Source organism: Squalius cephalus (genome assembly GCF_949319135.1).
Source record: "Squalius cephalus genome assembly, chromosome: 5".
Taxonomy (NCBI): Eukaryota; Metazoa; Chordata; class Actinopteri; order Cypriniformes; family Leuciscidae; genus Squalius; species Squalius cephalus.
In genome coordinates this window covers 4,901,818-4,928,568 of record NC_137126.1, presented here as the reverse complement: position 1 = coordinate 4,928,568, position 26,751 = coordinate 4,901,818, and the positions used below count along the sequence as shown (strand labels likewise).

Here is a 26,751-nt window from a genome sequence, read left to right as displayed (position 1 = left end):
ATTCTCTCAGGCTCTATTCACAGCTGGTATTAAGATGCATTTTGGTCGATCGGATCACAAGTAGACGAGGAGACACATTCCCGTTTACACCTGGTGTTTTAATCCGTCTCTTTTGTCCACTTTCAACCACTTCTGTCCTGATTTCTTCGAGGTGAGGGTCTATGGGCGGTAAATCTATGTTTTTTTTTAGATAATTCAATCTAATGGACAAAATAAGCTCATGCAATTTACATATGAACACAACCGGAGACGACAGAAGAACATACGGAGAGCATCAGCTTTAGTTTCTGCTCTGACAGACGCAAGATCACGCCGAACACTGTGAGTGTGTGCTAGAAATCAGGAATGATGAGAGAACATTGTGATTTTTCCTCTTCAAACCAAACTTGAGTCTCCAGCCGACAAAGTTTAAATCCCGTCTGGCTAGAGCTCTTCCCATAATGTTCACGCATTAGTTCAGTAGACGGAGAGTAGACGGTCTTCTGTGTCTGTTTGAACATGCGGATCACATGAGTGTTTACACTACGAAAGCAATCCGGTCGAATGCGCTTTCGACTACCTCTAGAAGTGGTTGAAAGTGGACAAGCTTTACACCAGTATTTAGTGTCGTACACTTGTGATCCGATCGACCAAAACGCATCTTAAAACCAGCTGTAAACAGGCCATCAGTTTCATACTTTTGTGATAGTAAGTATATAGATGGAAGTGTATGTTCAGAATGGCGCATTGCTGTCTGTTGCGTACTGTGCACAGCATGCATGGATGATGTAGTTTAGTTGAACTGAAATGTGTCTCTACAGCTCATCATCTTCACGTCGAGCTCAAATTATCTTCTGAGAAGTCTGTCGTATTCCCTCTCTCTCACCTCTACACTCCAGATCTCCATGGCTGGCCTCGAACCCCGGCAGGCAAGTGCAGGTGGTGGTGGGCTGGTCCACCCACTGTCCATCTTCTCCACAGAACATCTTAGGCGGTCTGGGATTTGGTCCAAACTGAGCTGCGTTTGCCACACACTGGCCCACTGCCTCCTGCACCAGCGAGCGAGGAACCGTCTCCGGGAACACGGATAGTGAGCGCGTGAGAGCCGGACACTTCTTAAAGAAGACGCGCACGGATAAAAGGGCCATGCACGCTCCCTGGGCCTGGAACGCCAAGTAAAATCCACGTTTGGTCAATGGGCCCAAACGCAGCGTTTTGATGTTCGACTTCTTCTCTCCACCCGCACGGAGCAAGAAGTCTGCGGCCACCGTGTCCACCTGATGGAAAACACAGATTCGGGAAAGTCTGGTGAGATCCATAGAAGAGGAAAATCACAAATATGATCTCTTTCACATCTCGAGTCATTAATTCATTAAGAGTCATTTACTCAACTGTCATTAATTTGCACTCAAGTACAATTGCTCATCGCTCTATTATATATTCAGATGACCTTCACTGGACTCATTTTTAAGGACTTAAACAATACTTTAAACAGTTCAGAGATTCGCCAAGATACCAAAGTCAGAGATCTCTTGTCAAACATTTCTTGTCAAAGTCTCCCAAACCTAAATAATGTGCACTTGAAGTGCACTTAAATGTATTGAATATGCACTTGTTGTGCACTTCAAATCTTAACAGTCTATTTAAAAAAAGATACTTGCAGATCATATATTATTATTGAAATAAAAGGCCACTTAAGTGTACTTAAAGTACACTTTCAAGACTGTTTCATAACACTTAAAAAAGTGCAGTTTGTAATAATGTCAAAAGAAAAGTTTTTCTTCAAAGTGCATTTTAAATCATTATGTTTTAATAATCTTTTGTCATGCTTTAAAGAAGTACACGTGTTGACTGACATTAAAGCACTAGTTTATAATTTTAACTCTAATGTTTTATTCAATATTTAATTTAGAGTTCATATATTTTAAATGTACTAACTTGCATTTAATTTAGTTAACTATAATGCTTGTCAGTTCATATCTCAGTACACTTCTGCCATATTTAAGACATATGAAATTACATACTAAGATGTACTAATTAATAGGGTCAAAAACTTATTTTTCATAAAACACATTTTCATCTAATTGCAGCCAACATGCAATTAAGTGTCTGAAAACAGTACATTCAGTTCACACTTTAAGTATATTCTGTCAAAGTTCTGTAATAAGTACTATTTTTTTCTTTTTTTAAATATGCTAAAGTGTACTCATCTAAAATGTATATGAAATCTATGAAATTTTCCTTCAAGTAACGTTAACAACTATTTATGCAGTTTTACATTTGCGGTCGAGTGTGTATGAGCACCTTGGTGTAAGGGTTCTCCATCCATGCGGGGTGGCTTGCCGTCGCGTCATCCGTGTCACTCTGGTAGTAGTAAAGGTTAAAGGTCTCTTTGCAGGATCGGTGATGTGTGATCCGCGAAGAACATTCGATCATGGTGAAGAGCAGCTCCACGTACACCTGAGACGCCCCTCGCCGGTCGATGAGTTTACTGCGCAGCCAGTGACTGGACGCGCCGTCGGCCTGGCAGATCTGATAGGTCCTCACGCTGTTGTTCTCCTCATCCAGGCCACTGACCTCGTCCCACTGCGCACACAAGAAGTGGAGATCAGTCGTAATCATGTACAGTTTGCACATGAGCATTTGCTCTACATGTAGGGTCAAATCTGCAGGTCTCACCTCAGGTTTACTTCGAGAGAACGTCGTCCACTTCAGATCTGATGTCTCAGTCTTTGTATTCATCAGGACCTCTGTCAAAACAGGGAGAAAACATAAATACAGAAAAAATGAGATCACGATCTTTAATGTCTCCGCCTGAAAAGAAGTGTGCTTAATTGTGTTCAATGTGCACTTGTAGTGTACTCTTTATCTGTTAAATACAGAGGAATGAAGACTTATGCTTGCAGAAGACTCTGTGATTGCGCGTCACATCTAAAGACTTCAACAATATTTCAAACTGTACAGAGATTTGCAAACAAACCCAAGATATCAATATGAACTCAGCGAAGTTTCCCATGTCCAAATGACTCTCTCTCTCTCTCTCTCTCTCTCTCTCTCTCTCTCTCAATAAAGAAGTGCACTTAATTGTATTGAATGTGCACTTATAAATGTACTTCAAATCATAAAGTATAATTTTTAAAAACTGTACTTGCAGATAATGTATTATTAAAGGCCACTTAAGTGTACTTAAAGAGAGTACACTTTTATGGCAATGTTTAAGTACGTTTTTAAAAACACAAACAAATATTTGCACTTCATTTTTACTTTAAAGTACAGTCTTATAGCTTTAATGCTCTTTTGTCATGCTTTAAAATAAATACACTTATTTTGATGTGTTGACTAATGCACTAAAGCACATGTAAAGTGCTTGATTATAATTTGAACTAGTGTGCTATTACATGCAGTCCTCATGATGCTTTTTTAACTAGTGTGGCCGAACCAGAAAGATCAGCTTCACCACAGAACATGTTTTTGCTGAAGAACATCGTAACTATACTAGTCCACCAGCAAAAGCGGCAGCGAGCATCACAACCCATCGACGTTCATGCAGATCTGCGCTGTTTTTCAGCACATAACATCTGAGGAATGACATTTTTCCTGCGAGCACACAGAGGGCAAGGGAACTTCCCTGAGGTTTGATGGTTTGGTTATCGAATCATGGCCAACAGAAGCTTTAGCAAAAACAACTAGAAACTGCTGGTGATTTTCTCTCATACTGACGTGCATTGCTCCAGGGAAACCGACGGACATGGGAACAATGGCACAGCCTAATTTTACACTCGCACACATATACAGTGCCAATACAAAATCACTATATAGAGTTTCAACCCAGCGGTGAATGATGGTCATTTAATTACCAGTGAACATCCTTCCTTTCCATTTCCACTCTCTCTGCTCTTGATTGCGTTTTTGCTTGAACTGGCTGTTGAACATTACTTATTGATGGTGGTGATGGGTTTTAATCAGGCTTTCATTCAGTCACCCCCCCCCCCCCCCCCCCCCCCCCCGGGTGGTCATGTGACCACCCGAAGCCACCATACAGTTCAAACCGGCTCCAATCACAAAGATCCTTTGATCTAAAAATACTAGCAACGAATAAATTTCTCCCTCTTTCCCCTACTGTTATTTGTTCAAACTCCTTTCTCATTCGTGTCTCTAAGGAGAAACACCTTTATTGCTCTTTTTTTTTTTTTTTTTCATGTGCTTTTCCCATGAGTGTTGGAGTTTAGCATACAGAGATGGAATCAATGCGTCTCTGTCTGTATGTATCTGGGTCGAGACTTGTTGGTTTAGACCTCAGAAAAGCATCAATGACAAGAAGAAAAAGATTATGTTTGAGCCCTGATGGCCTTAGGGAGAAATGTTTAGAATGGATATTGCATACTGTGCAGTGTATACTTTTTGATATTGAGATATTGTGTGTAAAACAGTCAACAATAAAAATAATGAAAAAAATTAGTATGCTACACTACATGACATAACTATGTTGAATGTTTAATTCTGAGAGTAAAATTGTTTTTCTTTTTTTTTTAAATCACGATGAAAAGGACGTAGCGATAGATTTTTCGTATTGTGCTGAACATCAGAGTGATATAGATCATTGAAAATGAAAAAATGTGGTTCAGCCCATCAGTTGTTGACTGGATGGAGGAAGATCTGAACGCAATCTTGCAGTCGATTGTAAGAAAGGTGCGGGGTTTAAGAGGACTAAATGAAGTCCAGAAGATCAAGTAATGATATTTTGATTAATGCAAATATTTGCTTTTATTAATTACTTAAAGCACACTTTAAGTACTTCGATACCACAGCAAAAACTACAAGCCTAACTAATACATTTCAAACTTATTAAAGGCAAGTACACAATCAGCAATAAAATAAGAACAAATACACTAATTACAATTACAGATCAACAAAACACAACAAAGTTACAAATAAAGTCTAAATGTAGTATTCAGGTACAGAAATGTAATAATTAGGCCTAACTATAAAACAACACTATAGTGTGTACACTGTATAAATTAAATATGATCAAAGATTCATCTTTGTTAAATCTGTGTTTTGTTATTTGCTTCACATTAATGACAGTCTAAAGAATAGGCTTCATTTTCTTAAAGTGCCCCAATTATGCTTTTTTACCTTTCACATAGTTTTTATTATCGCTGTTTGTGTTTGTAAAAGGTCTGCAAAGTTTAAAGTGCGGATAAATAGAGTTACAACAGAACAGAGTTAAAAATCACATCAGGCTGGGCCATCTGACCAATCAGAGCAGAGCAGGCTCTCAGAGAGGCGGGGTTTATAGACACCGGATCCTTGAACCGTTTCAGAGAAAAGAGGTGATGCTTCATTGTATATTATGAGAAAAATAAAGTGTTTTTTGACCTTGTACCTTGTAAACCTGTTGTAGAAGACACCAAAATAATATTAGGAGCCTTTAGAAATAGCATGACAGGGGCACTTTTTGTCTTTTCTTGTTGATGTGAAACATAACATGGGCATTCATCCATGAAGTTTGTGTGTATGGTACCAGGTTACTGAAGACTACGACGTGTGTGGTGTGATAGATTAGTGTCTGTTTGACTGTCTGTGTGTGTGTGTGTGTGTGTGTGTGTGTGTGTGTGTGTGTGTGTGTGTGTGTGTCGAACTTCACCAGAGTTTGTTTGGAAGCGGAGCGAGACTCATCTTTTCAGTGTCTCGGTCCACTTGTTTGGTGCACCAGGGTCCAGATGGCAGCGTTCACACTTATTCAGATGAAGCGCACTAACAGAGCAATCGCACCAGGGTTCGTTTTAATCCAACCAAACATGCCAAGTGTGAACACACCCTAAAACTAAAAGCTAAAATCTAATTCAAAAGCAATGATACTTAAAATAACACTGGCTCTGGTTGTATATTCTGCAAACGTTGTATGTCACGCAGGTATTTCGTGTGCACAGAAAACTAGCATACGCCGCACAGTTGACACACTGCATAACTAGTACGAGTAGCATAGTAGCACACCACTCCAAACACCTGATGTGCCTCTATCTGTATGTATCTGGGTCGCAACTTGTCTTGGGGACTGGAAGCTTCCCGTTGTTGGTTTTCACCCTTAGAATCACATCAATATTAAAAAATCAAAATCAAAAACTGTTATTTAAGCCTGTATGGCCTCAGGGAGAAAACTGGCATGTGCTTTCACTCAGCGACACCTACACACGCCATCCATCTTCCAGACATTTCTCCCTCTGTCTTTCATTACTTTCCCCCATCACTTTTGCTTTTCCTGCTTTCAAATTTCACATTCCTTTCTTGCCATCCGTCCGTTTTCATTTCTCTTCTCAATAACTCCGTATGTATCCGTCATACTCTTTATCTCTCCGTGCCTCCCTCTATCCTCCTCTCTTCTGATGTCGAGAGGCTGTGGACGGCTGATAACCGGCGTCCAGCTCTCAGAATCAAAGCGAGTGACGCCCGGGAGGATGAAAGAGGGATGAGAGGAGGACACAGGGCGGGAGCTTTTGCAGGAGAGGGCAAAAAAGAGGGAGAGATGGAGGCCGAGGGATGAGGCACCGGATATCTGACGGTGATTTCCCACTGCGAGTTTCCCTCCGAGTTCAGAGGAAAAACAAATTACAGGCTCATCTAAATTAAAATGCACACACATGAATCTCATGAAACCTGTCCACGACATGCCCAGGTCATATTTCACTAGGGATGAGTCCCGAAACCCAGTATTAAACGGCTAAATTATGAAAGATCGCAGTATCGATAAGCTACGACGTTACCGGTTCTGCTGTCGGTAATAGAGAAATTAATATTTATTAATTATTGCTATATAGTCGTTATCTTGCTAATTCTATCTTGCCAGTCAATTCTATACGCAATAATATTAAACCATTTGTCTGTGATGCAGTTTTGCTATTCTCAGTCTCTTCTGTTGCTAAGTTTCAGGACGTGTTTGATAGTGGTTCAACGGATCTCAAAACGCACGGTTCGGGTCATATTACGGATTTTGTTTCACGGATCAGATCATTTTTCAGATCAACAGGGAAAAAAAAATGTGTGTGGGGGAGGGGGGTAAATATTTGCTTTTATTAATTACTTAAAACACACTTTAAGTACTTCGATATCACAGCAAAAACTACAAGCCTAACTAATACATTTCAAACTTATTAAAGGGAGGTGAACACAGTCAGTAAGAAAATAAGAACAAATACACTAATTACAATTATTGATCAACAAAACACAACAAAGTTATAAATAAAGTCTAAATGTAGTATTCAGGTACAGAAATGTAATAATTAGGCCTAAATATAAAACAACACTATAGTGTGTACACTGTATAAATTAAATATGATCAAAGATTCATCTTTGTTAAATCTGTGTTTTGTTATTTGCTTCACATTAATGACAGTCTAAAGAATAGGCTTCATTTTCTTAAAGTGCGCCAATTATGCTTTTTTACCTTTCACATAGTTTTTATTATCGCTGTTTGTGTTTGTAAAAGGTCTGCAAAGTTTAAAGTGCGGATAAATAGAGTTACAACAGAACAGAGTTAAAAATCACATCAGACCAATCAGAGCAGAGCAGGCTCTCGGAGAGGCGGGGTTTATAGACACTGGATCCTTGAACCGTTTCAGAGAAAAGAGGTGATGCTTCATCGTATATTATGAGAAAAATAAAGTGTTTTTTGACCTTGGACCTTGTAAACCTGTTGTAGAAGACACCAAAATCAGATTAGGAGCCTTTAAAGTAGCATGACAGGGGCATTATTTGTCTTTTCTTGTTGCTGTGAAATACGACCTGGACATTCATCCATGAAGTTTGTGTGTATGGTACCAGATTACTGAAGACTACGACGTGTGTGATGTGATAGATTATGGTCTGTTTCGCTGTCTGTGTGTGTGTGTGTGTGTGTTCATTTATGTAATTACAGTGGACTATCTCCTGCTGTCTACTCTATCATTACTTATAATGGGGCAGGAAAAAGTGCATGTGTGTGTGTTTCCCCTTATGGCTCGCCTCAAAAAAATAGGTTAGACACAGCGAGACTCCAAAGTTGACACATGGATTATCATTCACCTGACACACACGCACACAAACGCACACACCTGTCAGTGAGTCTTTGGCCTGATATCATCATCAACACCGGCTGCTGTTCTGATGGATTAAGCTCCCGGTGGCCAATTTCTGTCCGAGCTTGTTTTTTTGACCCATTTAATGCAGTGGTCCCATTTAGACACACCGTACCACATGACGCTTACTCTCTTTAGTGATAAACATGAGTTTAAATGGAGAGCTAATGGTGACTTAAAGTCGATTTTTGAGAAAAAGACCCCAATGATCTCATAAACCTGTCTCAAATACACTCAAATTTGCCTACATGCAAAGGTCTGCAGTGAAAAATCAAAAATGTTCATATGAACATTTGTCATCAAGTTATCTGAGCTATGTTTTCCAGAAAATCCAACAATTGTCTCTTCTTTCTACAGATGAATTTTAAGAGAAATTTGGTCAGGAAGTAACAGGTACACTACCATTCGAAAGTTTGGGATTAGGAAGATTGTTTTTTAAAGAAGTATCTTATGTTCATCAATGCTCCATTTATTTGATCAAAACAAAGTAAAAACAGTCATTTTGAGAAATATTACAATTTGAAATTTGAATAATGTAATTTATTCCTGTGATTCAAAATATTAGTAGTAGTATAATTACTCTTCGGTGTCACATGATCCTTCAGAAATCATTACAATATGCTGATTTGATGCTCAAGAAACATTTCTGATTATTATCCATGTTGAAAACATATTATATTTTTGTGGAAACTGTGATGCTGTGATCGTCAATGAATAGAATGTTGAAAAGAACAACATTTATTTGAAATATAATCTTTTGTAACATTATAAATGTCATGTCTGTCACTTTTGATACATTTAATGCATTAATGTTGAATAAAAGTATTCATTTCTTTCAAATACACACAAAAAATGTACTGACCCCAAACTTTCGAACAGTAGTGTATGTGTTTGAATAATCGGATATTTCCTGACTTTGATGATATGAAAAAAGGCAAACAGGACTCTGTGTTTGTGTCTGAGCATTTTGGCATGTTAAGACGCGTGTGTGTGAGACTCGTTTGTTTCTCACCTCTGCAGTCGAGAATGAGTGTTTGTCTGCTTCATGTTTCTGTCTAGTTTATGACTGTTTTCTGTATGAGTGTGTGTCTAGAAAACACACCAGCCCATGGAAAACTATTGCTCAGAGGTTGCTTTTCTTCTCCGCAGATTTAATTGAGCTCTCAATATATTTAAGTCAAACAATTGTTGATATACAGTAGAAGTATAAATCTGCTGACAGCAAGAAAGAGAACAAGCTCACTAAGTCCTGGGAGATTTTGATGAGAAATTTCAGAAACATTTCAAATCAAAGTCTTGGTATTTTGAGATCCGAGAACATAAACATTATTGAGTGAGATAGCAAGGATATTTTTTCCCAAGACTTAAGCAAAAGCCTCTCTACTTGATCTCCAAGCTATCTTAGAGAAGTTTAAAGTGTTTTTCTGACAGGAATTTTTGATTGTAAAACACACTGTGGTACGTGACCTTGAGTTGGATATCATGCCTAGAGTGTTTCCTATCTGCACTCCCAAACCTCTGTAATTATAGACACATCCTCACTTTCTCTCAAAGGTAAATGACAGAAGACCAGCACCGGGCTACAATTAGTCTTTCGCTTTAATTAAGGAAAGGAGACAGTGCCAATTACTGAAAGAGAGAGAACGAGAGGAGAAAGTGAAAGGAGGGGGAGGCATGTAAAATGGAAACGGAGTGAAAAAAAAGAGGCCAAGGAGAAAGAGCGGCAGAGGAGAGATGAAAGGGAAAACAGGGATTAGAAAGAGATGGATGGAGATGAACAGATAGTGAAGAGAGATGAGTACTATAGCGTGACAGCACGTTTGAGAGTTTAATTACCGAAGCACACCTGGACGACTGACGCTGCCAGGGATGAACAAAACTACACCTTTGGAAAACCATTGTCTAAACGATTAGTCGTGTTAAAGTCAACAGGAGATCAAAATGGACCGTATTTACTTTCTCAGTAAACATTCCTCCTCTTATCGCCAACAATTCATCAGTTCATCTTATTCCAAAGAAAACCAGTTTGTCCTTGTAATCTTTCATCAAAAGCGATAACTTTTAACATGAACAGTTATTACGTAAATAATATACACGCTGAATGTAATGCTTTCAGACAATCGTTAAATGCAATTAAGTTCAAATTGATGATAGTTTCAATTTATATTAAATGCAACTATCTGGAATTTCGAGTGTTTTTTGACCTACTAAAGTAGGGCATCTTAAGTAACTTCATAATTGCTTCTACTTTTGAAATATGGTTCAAGTGTACTGCTAAATAAGCATTTATGGTATGTATTATGGTATTTAAAATGCACTTTTAAGAAAGTACACTTTTAAAAGTGTACTTACAGTTTTTTTTTCCAATTGCTAACACACTAAAATGACATGCACAGCACAATTATTAAAACTGACACACAGAGCAAAACCTCTTTTCAAGTCTCCAAAAGTCTAAACACATTTTCTGCTTTACACACATTTTGCAATTCAAAATGGCACTTTTTAAAAGCACTGAACACGGTTCTCTGCGTAACACACAACAATCTGACATAAAGTCACATGTTTGCCATTTCAAAACACTGCCATTCAAAATGACACTCCATGAGCTGATTGGCCGATACATGTGTCACCTGACCAAACACCTCAACGCTTCATTGTTAACACTTCAATCTTTTTGTGAGCATATTTTTGTTCAGTCCAATGTAAATATTTCTGCAGTGCATATGTTGCACTGACTTGTTTGGTGAAAAATAAAAAAATAAATGTTTCAACAGCATGTGTATCTGCAAATATTTCTGTGCATGTGAACAATCTGAAGAATTTTCTAGAATTTGAACTATTTTAGTATTATGGCAAAGCATGTTAAAGATGAGAGTGCTTTTCATTATGCCAACAGTGTGTAGTTGGTTAGACAAAAATCTGCTAATATGAATGAAGTGTGTGCCATTTCGTGCAAAAGTCTGATTTTGATAATATATGTAGTTTTGGTTGCAGTGCTTCATTCTGCAGGATATATGAGGTATTTTGCAGTTTGGGTGTGTGGCTTTGATAAAAACAGCCTAGTTTGCAAAATTGTGTGTTAGCAATTGGAAAAAAACTGTAAGTGTGTTAATTAAATGTTTGTAGCAGTGGAGCTTTCAAAGGTATCAATATAGAGAATACATTTTTAAGAATGCTAAGAATTACTTTTATTAGCTAAAAATAGTATAATAGTCAATATAATTAATAGAAAATCTCACAAGTCGACTTCACTTATCAATTAGCCAGGGACTGGACATAAAGTTGACCATCCGATTATTAGCTTCTATTCCCCTAAGAAAGAGAGCCAACAAGTAAGATATCTTTAATATTTTATTTGGCTTACTGAGCTATGAAAAAGCAAACTGTGAGCATTTACAAAAAAAAAAAAAAACGTACCAAAACAAACATCCTTTCACTACATAAGCATAAGCCGACCTGCCTAACTCACTGAAGCGATGAAACATCTGCAACTTCTCAAGCCATCTCATGAAAACAAGGCTTTGTCTCTGGAATAGACCACCATGAGAAATAATTAGCTTCTGTTTTTTTTCTATAGCGTCATTAGACAGGGACATGTGAAAGGAAAGTGGACCGCTCCTAAGTCCACGCTAAACAAATGAACAATCCTTCTCTCGTCTCAACTCGTTTACATACTTCATTTGGCTGACGCATCTTTGAATGTGGATTCGTTTCCTAGCATTCAGCCGATGAGCAAACACACACTAGACAGTGTTTGCACTTGTATTGCTGTTGGGGGAAAATGAAAGAGAGAGAGAGAGAGAGAGAGAGAGAGAGAGAGAGAGAAATACAGAAATTGTTTGCCTTTTGACACACAAAAAAATAGTAAAGCCTGAAACATTCTCTATGTGTGTATGCAAATGCAAATGTTTGCCAAGTGCATTGAAAGCGTATGTCCCTGTTGTTCATATTTAACTCGTGTTATTGCGTTACTGTGGCAATGGCAAACTTCAGTGCTTACGACACAACCCTGCAGAGATTACATATTTTTGTAGGCCGACCCGGAAGGTAGTGATGAAGTTTAATGTCCCGACAACCTCTTTAGTCCCATTTAGATATTTATTAGCAACTGCCTTTTTCAAGACAAGTAAAGCACAGGGGGTATTACTGATGTATTTTATGTTGTAGAGTAAAACGTGAAAATATCTTGAGCTTTTGTTCACCACAGACCTTATTACAGGCATTTAACCAAAACCCATTGACTTCAGGAAGTGCTAAAACTCGGGTTTTGTCTTACACAAATACGTCATCTCTGCAGCCCTACATACGAGTTTGCTTCATTTGTATGATAGTATATGACCTGAAACAGTAAACTGATTATTGCTATTGTGTGTGTGTGTGTTGAATTCACTTCCATTGGATTAAGTATTTCATTTGGATACTTGAAGATACTTGAAATCGAGCTTGGGTAGTTCGAATCGTTACAGTTCAGACCTAAATAAGTATGTTTTGGGCCTTCGCTGTCAGAAATAGGGGTACAGTAGGAGTCCATTTCTGTCCCCCAAGGTACAATCTACACTAACGTACCCCATAGGGCTTATTATTGGACCTCAAGGTACATATATGTACCTTTTTGAGGGTCAAAAAGCATTAAAAGGTACATATATGTACCGTATCTTTTAAAGGTTAAGGTACAATATTGTACCCTTGAGGGTCCAGCCCCAGTGACAAGCCATTGTACCCCTAAAGGTACAATTATGTACTTTATTTTCTGAGGGTGTTGAATGTTTTTCTTATCTAAAAGAACACCCATGTCCAAAAATAGATCATTATTGTAGCATATATGTACTATGCACAGCATCTGTTGGCTTATATTATCTGTATAACGATCTACATTCACCTAAATGTGCATATATACAGTACTACTGTATCCCAAACGCCAATGCGCTGAACTTGACATTTCCAACACCTATTTCTTGATTTATTAATCAATAATCAGGTAAAAGTTCAATATTTTACACACAAAATTGTATAAAATAGCAAAAACTGTTCAAATATATACCAGGCCGTATGCAGTGTATTTTGAGAGCACATATGCTGTAAACTAATATTTCATTCCCAGCATAGCCAAGGACTTCCTTTGCAATCTGTTGAACTCTCGAGCTCTATTGATGTGCAGGCCATCAGCGAACATCACAGCTTTTATTATCATTATATCCCCATATGGCTGCTCACACGGTACATCATGAACACACACACACACACACACACACACACACACACACACACACACACACACACACACACACACACACACAAAACTGACCCTTAATCATATCCACACACACACACACACATTGAGTAAGTGTCAGTGGCAGCCAGAAGCCGTGCTGGTTTGATTGGTGTGTGAATAGAGAAAGCAGACTGTTCCTGTCTGTTGCACGCGCACACACACACACACACACACTGACCCAGTATAACCCCAGCAGATATCTGATACATAATACACTCTCTGCATGACTCTCCTCTTTCAATCTTTTGTTTCCTCCATCTCCTTTCTTTCCTGATCCCTCAATTTCTTCCCCAGCTTTCACTGAAGATCAGAGAGCGAAGGCAACGTGTGCTTACCCAGAACGAATCTAAAATCTCACACTTATAAAAACACATTATGCATTATGACTTCGCATACTGACCTCTTCAAGTCGTGTCATGTGTGTGTGTTTATTTAGCTATTCTTTGGGGACAAACTTGTACCCAGAAGTGATCTAAATATGATCAAACCTCCTCCTTTGGGGACTTCCTAATTTATAAAAACAATGTTTTTGTTTTAATTAAATGGAAATGGGATATACTTAGGGTGTGAGGTATTCTGTAGAATTTATAATTAACTTTATATTAAAAACAATTCTGGCATGCCCTCATTGAGCTAAATAAATGTGTATACAAGTCCACGTCGTAGCTTTTCTGAACTATAAAAAAGCAACAACATATTTTCGTTGCTTATGGGACCGTTTGAGCCACAAATATGAAGAAATATGAATTACTTTAAACTACATAAAAAACACTGTTAGACCAACAATGGTTGTTACGAATTGAAAATTTCCTGAACAAGAAATCTGAAGCTGCCTTGATTCATTTATTGGATGAATGAAGCATTTTAACAAACACATTTAAATTGACAAAAAATTAAGTGTTACTTAGGAGCATTTTAAGACAGAAGTTGAGAGAACCTAAAAACATGAATGCATCATGTTGCGTTGAATTTTTGTGTTCTCTCAACAATTCCTTTTTTACAGGGTGTGTATGGAAACCTCCATGTGACTGTCAATGCCCCCCCCCCCCCCACACACACACACATCTGACCTGTTTTAAAGGCACTCAGAGACCTTAGTGAGGAACATTTAGTAATGTGTCTCTGTTTTTCATTATCTGTCTAAACAAAGGGTCTTCATGATTAAATTATGCCTGCGGTTTATCTGTCAACGCATTAATCAGTGTAATTAATTCACAAGGACCTATGTTCATAGTGTTTAATGTGATTTACCAAAATAGGATGTGTGCAACATTCACATCAACCAATCAATTTTTTTTGACATTACGTTTAGGGCAGCTTATGGATTTAAGGCAAGACAAAACATGTGGCTTAAAAAAAAATGAATAGATATCACCATACTTTCCCTATAGTCGATTAATCACGGTACATTAAGGCATTTCTTTGTTATTCAAGTTTTCTGAAATGTTGTATAAATATGCCAATTACGCATTTCTAATTAACTCTTTCCCCGCCATTGACAGAATTTCCTGGCTTTCCATGTTTTCACTGTTATAGGCGGTGTTATTACGCGTCGTCTGAAAGAGTACAGAATCTGGTTACACTTTATTTTAAGGTGTCGTTGTTACAGTGTAATTATATATTTAAGTACTGTGTAATATTAAGTAACTACATGTACTTACTCTAGGGTTAGGGTAGATTAGGGTTTGGTTAAGGGCTATTTGCATGTAATTATGTATAATTTACTGTTATTACTGTAAGTACATGTAACATATGTAACAAAGACACTGTAAAATAAAGTGTTACCCAGAATCTTCTGATCAAAACACAGGTGAAGAAGAAGCAGAAACAAGTGGTAGAAGCATTGCTTATGCACGTTGTAGTCTTTAACCAAAAAACTTGTTTGAAAAGTTGCTTTTTTTAATTAAAGGGGTGATGAACTGAGAAATTTTTGACTTTTGACATATAAGAGGTCATCATACTATAAGAATATCCTGTAAGTTTCAGAACTGAAAACTTCCTTGTTAGTCCAGTAAAAGCTTTCATTGACACCAGGCACAGCGAACGACAGGTTTTTCAAAGTGGGCATCTATGACGTCAAAGGGTATCAAACCCCGCCTCCGCAGAAGAAGATCAACGCCTACTTCAACACTGCCTGTTTAGCCCCGCCCACCGATTCGCGCATTACATGAAACTCATTATAATATGCAAAACTGTTATCCAATCATAGCAGAGGGCGTTTACTTCCAAGTCTTCAATGCGGCACGCCCATAAAAACCGAGCGTTTCAGGAGCGAGGCTCAAAACCAGGGTGGAAAATAGCCTATTACTTATTCATTTTGATGTTTTTGAATGTAATAACCAAGCGAACGTCATAAGTGTACCTCAGACAACAATATAAATTTTTTTTTAAAGCCAGTCCATGACCCCTTTAAACTTAGCCACATTCGTGTTGCTAAAAAAGACTGAATGAAGCTAGAATAAAAAGTTTTTGTTGTGTGTTTGTTTAAGCAGAGACTCTGATCTTTCTTTTGATGTATTGCATGTTCAGATATTCTTTCATGCAACAAAATATTCTGGGGGCCATGAAAGTTTTTTGAAAATGATAAAAAAATGCTGGCGGTGTGAGGGAAACGCTGTCGGGGAAACTGCACTAATCTGCATAAACTTCCAGAACAGAAATATGAACATTGGATAAAGCCAGGTTGACGACATATTAGAGTTAAAGGTTTTTACAAGGAGGATTTTGGATATCTCTTAAATTATTATCACTCCCTTAATCAGAAAATACTGTCCACAGCCAGAAGTAGAAAAAAATCCCCATATTTTTAGGAGTGCAATCTGAAAAAAAAAAACCTCCAGGATTAAAACTAAAGTTTAATTTGAATTGTAAAGTGCTTCTGAAGTGGAGATTTCCGGCTCAGTGCAGGAGAAAAAAACTCAAATGGGCTTTAATGATACGTATTGTAATTGAATCTGCAGATGCAAATAGATAAAGTGTAATAAAATAAACACTTAAATGTGTATTTTGGACGTTTTCTTTCCACTAGTCTAAAAGAAAACAAGTTATGGAAGCAAAATAGCCCAAATTGGCTCAAACTTGACCAGTACAAAAACAATGTCTTTGCCTGAAGTGTCTTGCTTTAATTAGCATTCTTATCATACACAAGTCACAAAACACAACCAGTAAAGATGGATCGGGAAAGAAAAGGGAGGGGGTCGCGCAGGTATACAGGACAGAGAGAGAAGGAGAGCAGAAACAGGAGGAACGTGCTGTGAACTGCAGAGAAGACGAATGGCTTTGAATGTGCAGTCCCCGGCGGGGGGGAAGTGGGGGAGAGCAAGCTCGGGAGAAGCACAGAACAGGCTCATTTTTGGGGGGATAACAGAGATCCCACACTGGGCCGTAATGGGAGAACTAACACACGGTTCAGAGAAGAAAGCCTGTGCTGTGTTTGAAAAGTATGTGATATATACGACAAGATTAGTGGAAAAGGTTCATATTCCTAAACACATCGTTTATTTCCTTGCAGCTGGTTTGCAGATTTGTAGATGTACGTGATGCAATTCTAAGAGAAAAATTGGTCAGCAAGTAATTTGTTCATCCCATGGGAAACTAAGAGATAAAGAGAGTTGTAATGATGAATTGAAACAGGATAAAAGATGTCAAGATGATTTTGCAACAGGACAAGAGTTTTTAATGGTGTTTTTAGTGTTTAGTGATACTAAAAGTGTCTTATAGTAAATCTGCAGATTAACCAACCAGTGGATATATAAAGGATTTTCATAATCAGAAATGCTTTTTTAGTGTGATGTAAGAAAACTGTTTGGCAATTTAGCTCTGGTATGGAGAGAACAAATTCAGAGTACTAATATCTTTGAAAGAGCACACATTTTGGTGTACTGTCAAATACTACACGTCGCACAAGCCAAGCGTTTCAGTTTATTTATATTAGGTATATTTCAGGAGCAGCAAAACTGCCTGAGCTGCTCAATTAACTAATACCAGAACCAACAGTTCATTCCTATGAAGTCTATCTGACAGACTGAAAATGTGGAAGTGAAGGGATTATTTCAGACGGGCATAACGGCACTCCTTAGGGTGAAGAAGACAAACTGGCTCTGGCAGAACAACAATACTATCAAACAATCATAGTTTCAAACCTAATCATGACCCTAGCCATACCACAAACATTATAGATAGATGTTCCAGCTGTTCCTGGTTGATAAGAATGATGTTCCAGGACTGACAATCATATGTTATACTCGACTAAGTGGTGTTAAAGTGAAAAGTCTGTCATTAATTACTCACTCTTGTTGTTCCAAACCCCTAAGACTTTCATTCATCTTCAAAACACATTCATATATTTTTAATGTAACCTGAGATTTCGGTACATCCATTGGAAGTCCATTCACCCAAAACTTTCACACTTTAAAAAGTTCATAAAGAGATTGTAGAAGTAATCCATGTGAATAGATTGCTTTATAAATGAACAGATTTTTATTTAGGCTTTCATTCACATATAAATAGTGATAATCAAACATTTATATTCAATGATCTCTGTGTATGTGGCTCGATCAATGGATTCAACTGCTCGATATATACGGATTTATTTTACAATCTCTCTATGAAATATCAAATATTTGTTGGAATGGACTTTCAATGGAGGGACAGAAATCTCTCAGATTTCATTCAAATGTCTTCATTTGCGTTTCAAAGACAAACAAAACTCTTATAGGTTTGGAATGACATCATGCTGAGTAAATGATTACAGAATATACTGACACTTTCTGAGTGAACTAATCTTTTAAGTCTGGCACAAGTTGATTCGGTTTGCACAAGTTGAAACAGACCCGACATGTTGACTAGAGGAAGAAGTAATCGTCAGCGGCACACCTAACTTCAGCAAATATTATTATTTTTCATAAATATCTGTACACTGTAAAAAGTTATCAGTTGACAACTTAAAAAAGTGAGGAAACCAATTGCCTTAAAATTAGTAATTAAACCATGCGTAGTTGAATTTTTTTTTTTTTTTTTTTTGTTATGTGGAATTAAGTTCACATAACTTAATTTTTTCAATTACGCATGAAGTTCTTAATAATTTTAAGGCAACAGGTTTCCTTACTTTTTAAAGTTAAATCTTTTTTTCTAAAGTCACTTTTTACAGACGCCCATAAAACAAGATAAAAGAATTTGCCAGTGAGGTCAGAAAAACTTAACTCAAGATTTTCTCAAAGCAAATTTGATTGTTACATAATTTTGCTCCAAGGATTGTGCTTCAAGGATATTTAGTCATTTTTACAGTTAACAAGACTGGAAAAAATATTTCAGGACCTATTTTTTGCAGTGTGTGAGGGTTGCCATGATCCAATCAGGGCTGTAAAGTGTCCCTAATCGGCTCTATAGGTTTGGTTTGAATCAATCCTGGACAACTGTTGGAAGAGTGAGGCAAGCTGGAATTGGTTGGATTACATGACCATGATCCTTCCAAACCTTTCTATGCAACTCTATACAATGAAATGTGTCACCACACAAATGCCTGCCCACTTACAGAAATGACCCACTACATTATTAGAGTTCCTCCATCATCTGATCGGTTCTCTTCCTTTTGCACTGATTGTGAAGGGTTAAAGGTCTCCTCTCATGCTAAATGGTGTTTCTCAACCGCTTGTAGAGGCGTGTAGGAGGGATTCAATGATGGTGACAGAGAGAAAAAGGATAAAAAGAGAGACTCTTATGCTGTCAGCCCCTCATCCATCAGGGCGGTATTGACACTGATGCACTGGCTGAAGAGACATGAAAGAGAGAGAGAGCGAAAGAGAGAGTCCAATCCCAACAAGAGCTGCTTGAGCTCTGTTATCATCCTATCAATCTGCACAGTGTTTGGATCAGCAACCGGGGCAATGCCAACCACACACTCAAACACAAAAACACACATTTGAAAAAGTTGAAAAAGGATTCCTTCCACATGAAATCCGCCATGCACACAAACACACACAGGAATCTCTCTGGGTTTGAGACAAACATACTGTTGAAACTCTGTAGAGAGTAAAGGTGCAGGATTGATGATTAGAGATGAAGCGCAGAGCTGCAGTTTAAATCTTCAAGCGGCTAATCACAGGATTAACAACCAAAGAGAGAGAGAGAGAGGAGAGCGCTGCTTTAAATGCAAATCCCCGTCTTATAAAAATCAGTTCCATTTAATAGGATTTCTGGGGAGGGATGTGCATTTCTGCAGCGGGAGAGGAGTAGAGGAAACTTCACCACGGCCAAAAAGAATGGGTGAACCACAAAAAGAAGAGACGAATTTTTTTGCATCACTACACTTAAATAAATTGGCGTGGAAATAATTTGAACTCAGAAATTGCTGATAAATTTAATAGACAATCACAAAGAAACAGACAGTAACGCATTGAATTAAACATGAAATTCTAAATTAGATAATAAATAAAACGTCTCAATCTCACATTTGTAACAACCACAGAAATACCACGTAAAGGAATAGTTGACCCAAAAATGAAAATCCTGTCATCATTTACTCACTCTCAAGTTGTTCCAAACCTGTGTGAGTTTCTTTCTTCTGTTGAACACAAAAGAAGATTTTTTTTAAAGAATGGAAGTCAATGGCTAGTCAACTGCTACCAACGTTCTTCAAAATATCCTCTTTTGTGTTCAACAGAAAGAAACTCATACAGGTTTGGAACAACTTGAGAGCAAGTAAATGATGACAAAATTGTCATTTTTGGGTCAACTATCCCGTTAACATGTATGTTGAGAAGGGCACATGACAACTATTCTTACTATTACTGTAGTAAGCAAGTTTCTTGTATGCATTTAATACATAGTTGACCTTCTACTTGGTAAAACTGAAGCTAAATCACATGATTGGACTGCCAAAATTGGATTAAAAAAGGTAATCAACTATTGCTTGTAGTTTGGCCATGTGATAAGAGTGTAGCTACTGCATGAGAAGTTAATTGTATACCACTTCACATGAAGTAAAAAAAAAAAAAACAGAAGACAGTAGACACTGCATAGTACACTAGTATTCCATTCCAAACATAGCAAATACATGAGACTGAGCACATGTGCGTATAACAGAGAGACACACACACAGATGAGATGAGTGAGACAGTGAGAAATATGCGAATAAGTGACAGAAGGTGAAATGGATAAGCTCTTTTTTGCTCCAGGGTAACAGAAGACGGAAGACAGAAGAGTTCCTGAGCTCTGACCTCACATGAAAGCCATTGTTACCTCTCTCTCTTTTTAGCTGATATTTCCTCACAAAGGGAATTAGAGATCAGTGCAGTGATCCTCACAGATCTGGCATTAGTTTAATCTCACACAGGGGTTTGAGTTACTACAGAATCAAATCCAATCTCCCCCCTGCTGCTTCTGTTACTGACTTCACCATATTAGTCTTTACAACTTGCCAAAGCAACCCCTCCCCAACCTCAGACAATTATTGGGTACAGTTAATGAGTTGGACATTCATTTGAGCAAAATTCTGGTGTGAAACCAGGGCCAAAATTGCAAATGACTTGCCAAATGAGAATAAAACGACACATAAAAAAGAAAGAAAAATTGTTTTCTTTATGGCGTAAACAACAAACTAATCAAATCACAGATAGGGTCTAAAAACGGTCACAGGTCACAACTTAAGTTGCTTTAAAACATGCTTGTCTTCAAGTTTTTAACTTTTTTCATCATTTTCCAAGAATAGTTCATTGCAACAAAACAAAAAAAACACATCTACAACAGTAAAAGAGAATTTTCGGAGAAGCTCAATGTGTTAATAAAACAACAACAACAGAAATTGTGAGAAATATAAGCAATCACCAATAAAGCAAGTAAAGTAAAGAGGTTAAATTAGAGTTGCTTTTTAAAGGTAACGGACAACAAGTTTTTCCTTGGAAGCCAACTGTTTCCAATGGAAGCTTGTTTCTGCCACTGAATATAAAAAAAGGTGATTGCGCCTCTTTATCTCGCAATATTGATGCTTTTTCTCTGAATTGAATGATATAAACTCGCATTTGTGAGAAAAATGGTCAGAATTGTGAGATAAAAAGTCACGATTATCTTTTAAATTGCATTATTCTGTAGTGGAAACAAGCTTCTTTTACTGTCACAATTCTAAGTAGAGACACCAAGACGAATATTCGAATAAATAAGAGGTTTCATTTTACCGCGAAAAAGGCCTGACGCAGGCGCTACTACACAAAAAAAGAAAGGGGAAAAGTTATCTTTGTTAGGCCCTACTTAAAAATATAGCTAGGCTATATTTAATTAAGTATTGCAAAATACTGCTTCGTGTACAGTACATTAGAGTTCTTAACTCAAATAGCATAAAGAGATCTCTTCTGCAGTCTCCGTTCCGGATTGAACGCGTTGCTCACTTGAGAGCGCAAGCTGCGGGGTTTCTGACACTCATCTGCTAATTACCGCGACAGAACTGCGTCAATAACTCATTAATTGGACAGCGTTGCTGTTGGAGGAGCATCACCTGTGCGTGTCTGTCACACAGGTCGGTTAATTGATTTCGGCAAGCGGGGAGCAGGTGTGTGCACAGCGCCATGTAATGCGGAACTAATCCGAATCGTCCATCCGCCATCGATTAAGCAGCCTGCGGCAAACCGGTAGACTTACAACAGGTATGCGTGCAGTCACCTTTACCACATCTCCTCAAACCCAACTTTCTCTGTCTTTTTTCCATTGCAGACTGAAACCTCCATGAACAACCATTCATCATTCTATTGATCAAAATGACTACTTATTGAGGTTACTGGATGGAATGTCCCCCGACAATTACAGGACTCAAATTTCTATCGACCCAAGACGTCCATATATCGCCCATCCTCTTTGTAATTTAACATTTGCGTGTTACTTGAGCTGCACTTATTGTGCCTCCTGTTTGATCCACCCAATGGCAGTTTTCAAAGGACTGAAGAAGACAAAGAAATGGCTTAAGAATGAAATCAATGTTATTAAGTGCATAGTCCATAGTGATTACTGGAGCATAGTAATTATATTGATTATTAAAGAGCACTTTAAACGGGAAGATGTGAATGCAGGGGTGTAGCGACCATTATAAGTGCACTTCTACGTTGTCTCCACTTTATATTCGCTCTTTCTAGGAGATAATTATTACTTTTCAAGTGACACCCCAAACCAACCCGTTTGGAGGAGTCCCTTTGTATAAAAAAACGGATTAATTTAAGGAGAAATAAAACAATAACAAAACCAGTCTATTCAATTGTTCCTTGCATCAATAAAGCTAAACAAACACGCCAACTACAACAAACAAAAGCGTTTAATAACTCTCAATCTCACAGTGCCTCTCCTAACTAATAAAACAGACCATGTAATAAATTCAGTATTTAGCCTATACATAACCCAGAGTAGGCTACTGCTAACTAGCCATCGAATACACTTTGAATGCTTTCTCAGTCCTGAGCTTGTAAAACATCAGGTCTTAATCCCAGGTAGCACAAATAGGCCTACGTCTTCTAGATGTCTTTTTAAGAGCGCTTCATCTGGAAAATATCTGTTGTGTACTAACATCTAATAAACATCTTTTAAAAAGCAGTTTTACAAATTGTAAATCATAAACTTCTGACATCTTCTAAATGTCTATAGGCCTATAACATCTGACAGGAAACATCTTATAGACGTAGGATATTGCAGATGTGCAAACACATAAAAAAATGAATCTACGCACATCAAATAGACATCTTTTGCTAGCTATGTGTGCTATCAGGGATGGCCAGACAAAACATTGCATGCATAGTGAATAAAAAAAATTGCTCTTGTTTTATATAGGGCTTCAGCCCATAGATCATTGGTTAACATCAAATGTTATAACACTTTTATAAAGCAATCCGTCTTCATCTTTAAGGAGCCAACAGGTAGTTGCGTTTAATAAAATGAGTGAGTTACCTTCCTCCGCCACTGATTTGAGCAGGAACTCCAGCAGGATAATCCAGAGCACGGACACATTCCTGGAGAAGAAGAGCTCCATCGTGGAATCACGAGTGTTTCACTGGGGAATGTTTACAAAGATGGGCAAACAGTGTGAAGGTTCAAGAATCGTCAGCTGGGTCTTGTACCCATCAGGAATGAACAATCGCACGGTGGGATTCTTCACAGTACAGAGAAAAGCCTCCAAGTCACGAGAGGGGGGAAAAAACTTCTAACTTCAGACTAAACGAAATCAACTGTATCAGTGAAGTTTGTTACAGAAACACAAATTCAGCTGATCAACATTTAAAAAGATAGGTTAAAATAAAAAGAGTTTAAAAATCACTTATAACTTTATATGCTAATTGAATGGCAAAATAATGTCTATGTCTTCAAATACCACAAAATCTCCCAAACGACCTCTTTATCTACACGCAAACATGTGCCAGTTTTGCCAAAAACATACGGAGTAACAACATGCCGTTCGCTCGGCTGTGCGGAACCCCTTTGTGAGGGGTGTCGGTCGACTTGTCCTAATTTTCCCCTCTGAAATGGGATGGCTTTTTAAAATCCACCAATTAAAACAAATCCGATAGGCCACTTCGTTCACGAGCAGTGAGAAATAAATGTTCGTATTCGGCTGGGGTTTAAATCACATCGACGTCCTCATCCAACCACCGAATTCTGATATCCGACAGTCAATACACCACGACCTTTGTAGCCGATCTTTAAAAACATAAAAATCCTGTGAAATAAAAGCGATGTTTGAACGCAATCATGTGCCAACTCAACGAGCGAACATCGTGCTGCTTATCAGATGGCGAATGCATGAAAATCGCAGAGTAGTTCGTCAAAATAATCGCGAAAGCCGCGGCGAGCGCGTTCGAGATGAGAAAAAAAAAAAAATCTCGGCAAATCCAAGAAGTTGGTACGAGGTGTTCAGTCCTCAGCTCGCAGCAGATGTGTGGTCAATGCGACTGGAGGAACAGTCTCCTCCTCTCAGAGAACCTCCTCCACAAGCACCCCTCCACTATAGGACAATTCACCATGCCGGTAAAAAAAAAAAAAAAAAAGGAAAACACATTTTGGGACGAAAAACAGCCGACATACTTTTAGATAATATTTTGTCCGTCTTCTCCGGTCAGTAAGGTCGTTGTATTTAGGTTGTGCAATGTTGCACATTTTTAATAACTTATCACAAGTTATGCTCTGTGATAAATAGCGAACTATTTAGAGAGATCTTTAAATGGACTTTTCCCTTTTAACAAAATGTTTTTAAGAAAAAGTCCAATATTGAAATTGCTATACCTTTACTGATCTAATTAGCCTACAGCTTTTTGGACATGTTGCCTACCATTGTATTCTTTGAAGTAGTCTACTTGCAGGGTCCCCCTGCATGGACAATTTATAAATATCAGGGAAATAAAAATAAAAAATGATCAAAAAAAACAAAAAAACAAGTCCATTGTCTAAAGCTGGAAAAGTCATGGAAATTATGGAATATATCAATACAAAAATCATTCTCTGGGTTCATGATTAGTGGAAACAATATGGGAAAGTCCACTCTATTCCCGTATAGCTACCTTTGGAGTAAATAGCATTGTACTGTAAATAATCATTCAGTAGGTATATCAGACTATCACTATCTGATATCATCACTGTACCATGAAAACACTATACTGAACTTTTAGTAGTAGTAACCAGGGCTTGACATTAACACCCGCCAATCCACCAAATGCGGGTGTGTTTCAGCAGTGGCGTGTACTAGCCACTTTGGCGGGTTGATTTTTATATTATATATTCATTTTTGATTTAGTCTTTTAAAAAGGCATCTGAAATAATAAACTATAAGTGCAATGTAGTGTTGTCAAAAATACAGATTTTTCGATACATATCGATACTGAAATATCTGAAACTCTTCCAATAATCATTTTAACATACATGATAACAGCTGCTCTTTCTCACTCTCTCATCTCTCCGACAGCGAGTTACACACAAACCCACCTCTCCTCACTCACTCGTTTCATTTGCTCCGGATGAATATTGTTGGTGTTACAGGGCTTGAATTCGACTGAATTCGTTTTTTAACATAATGTTACTCATTCCCACTGATTTTGTGCTCACACCCAAAGTGCGGCACATAAAGCCGCCTCTCAGTTCTAAATTGAATTCTTTTTCTCTGCTTATTGCGCTTAAATAGTCAAATATACACAAAATAACGTCAAAATGCCGGTCTTGGCGAGTATTCACGTTAACACGGTCAGTTAAGTTTAAAGTGAACGTGAACAGTTGAGAAAGAAAACGCATGTGTAACAGTATAATGGATCTGTGCATTAGGTCATTACGTCAATATTCCTACTGCCAAATTATGAGATAATGTTAAAAATATCTTTAAGGCAGTTTTTCCCCATGATATTGATGTCAAAATTGTGGCCAGTGAAAATGCTGAGTGGCTTGTATCTTTGGAAAACTACTTACCAAAGTGGCTGGTGAGCAAAAAAGTTAATGCCAAACCCTGTAACTCTTATCAGCACTTAGATCAGCTCTTCTGTTGAAAACCCAGAGCACAGCAACCTCTGACTTTAGAGCATAACATCTTCAAATAAACTGTCACAACCTTTTTTCTTTACAAAGTAAGATGAAACCACACATAGGGAGCTTTCCCCCCCTTTTAATTCCGATGCTAATGTATCTCTGGAGCCCTCTTCATCACACCTATGTGGATTGGCGTGTTATTTGGCTCAAGGATTGCACATTGACTCAGGTTCTTGTCATGTTAATTCAAGCACTTGTCTTCTCGCTGTAAATCATTAGCTTCTGCAGGAAGGGCATAAAGGAAAAGTGTGAGACTTAAAAAGCTTGGAGAGAGAAAGTGTGAGGGCCGTTGAGAGAAGAGCTACTGGAAAAGGAAGCGGAATCATGCCGTGACTTGTTTTGTTTTATGTTTGACAAGTTTTAAATGCAGATGAGGACGATACTATCAAGTGTGAGAAATTTGAGGCTACCTCATGTAATGTGTATGAGGTTCTTCTTTTGAGGCAATGAAATTCTTATGTGATGATACAAGACAGAAATGACCGTTACGGTACATTTGAAAGATTGTGGAAAAGGACAATGTGAAGGGAATTTTTGATTGAAGCATGACAGGGTTGAATTCCATGTTTGGATATTTATACTATGGTCAGATATGTATCTCTAGAATGAAGAAGTTTGTATGAAAAATGTTTACAGTGTTTAATAACAGAATCTCATTTAAATGTGGCTCTTCTTTAACTCTTCCCCCAGAGTTAGATAAGTCCATACATACCCTTCTCATCTCCGTGTGTGCCGTAACTCTGTCTGACGCACCCACCGCTAGCCTAGCTTAGCACAAAGACTGGAGGTAAATGGCTCCAGCTAGCATACTGCTCCCAATAAGAGACAAAATAACGCCAACATTTTCCT

At 37.9% G+C, this 26,751-nt stretch overlaps 1 protein-coding gene across 2 annotated transcripts in view; it reads right to left on the bottom strand.

Moving 5' to 3' along the window:
- Positions 1-24,273, bottom strand: part of ephb4a (eph receptor B4a) — a 48,869-nt gene extending 24,596 nt beyond the window's left edge. The window contains exons 1-4 of one of the 2 annotated variants that reach the window (XM_079871506.1): positions 23,287-24,273; positions 2,659-2,729; positions 2,284-2,565; positions 866-1,256 (exon numbers count right to left, since the gene is read on the bottom strand). In XM_079871506.1, coding sequence (XP_079727632.1) covers positions 866-1,256; positions 2,284-2,565; positions 2,659-2,729; positions 23,287-23,368 — 826 coding nt within the window. In that variant the 5' untranslated portion in view covers positions 23,369-24,273. The remainder of the gene's footprint in view (positions 1-865; positions 1,257-2,283; positions 2,566-2,658; positions 2,730-23,286) is intronic. The other variant, XM_079871507.1, reaches the window with a different exon arrangement.
- Positions 24,274-26,751: the final 2,478 nt, after the last annotated feature.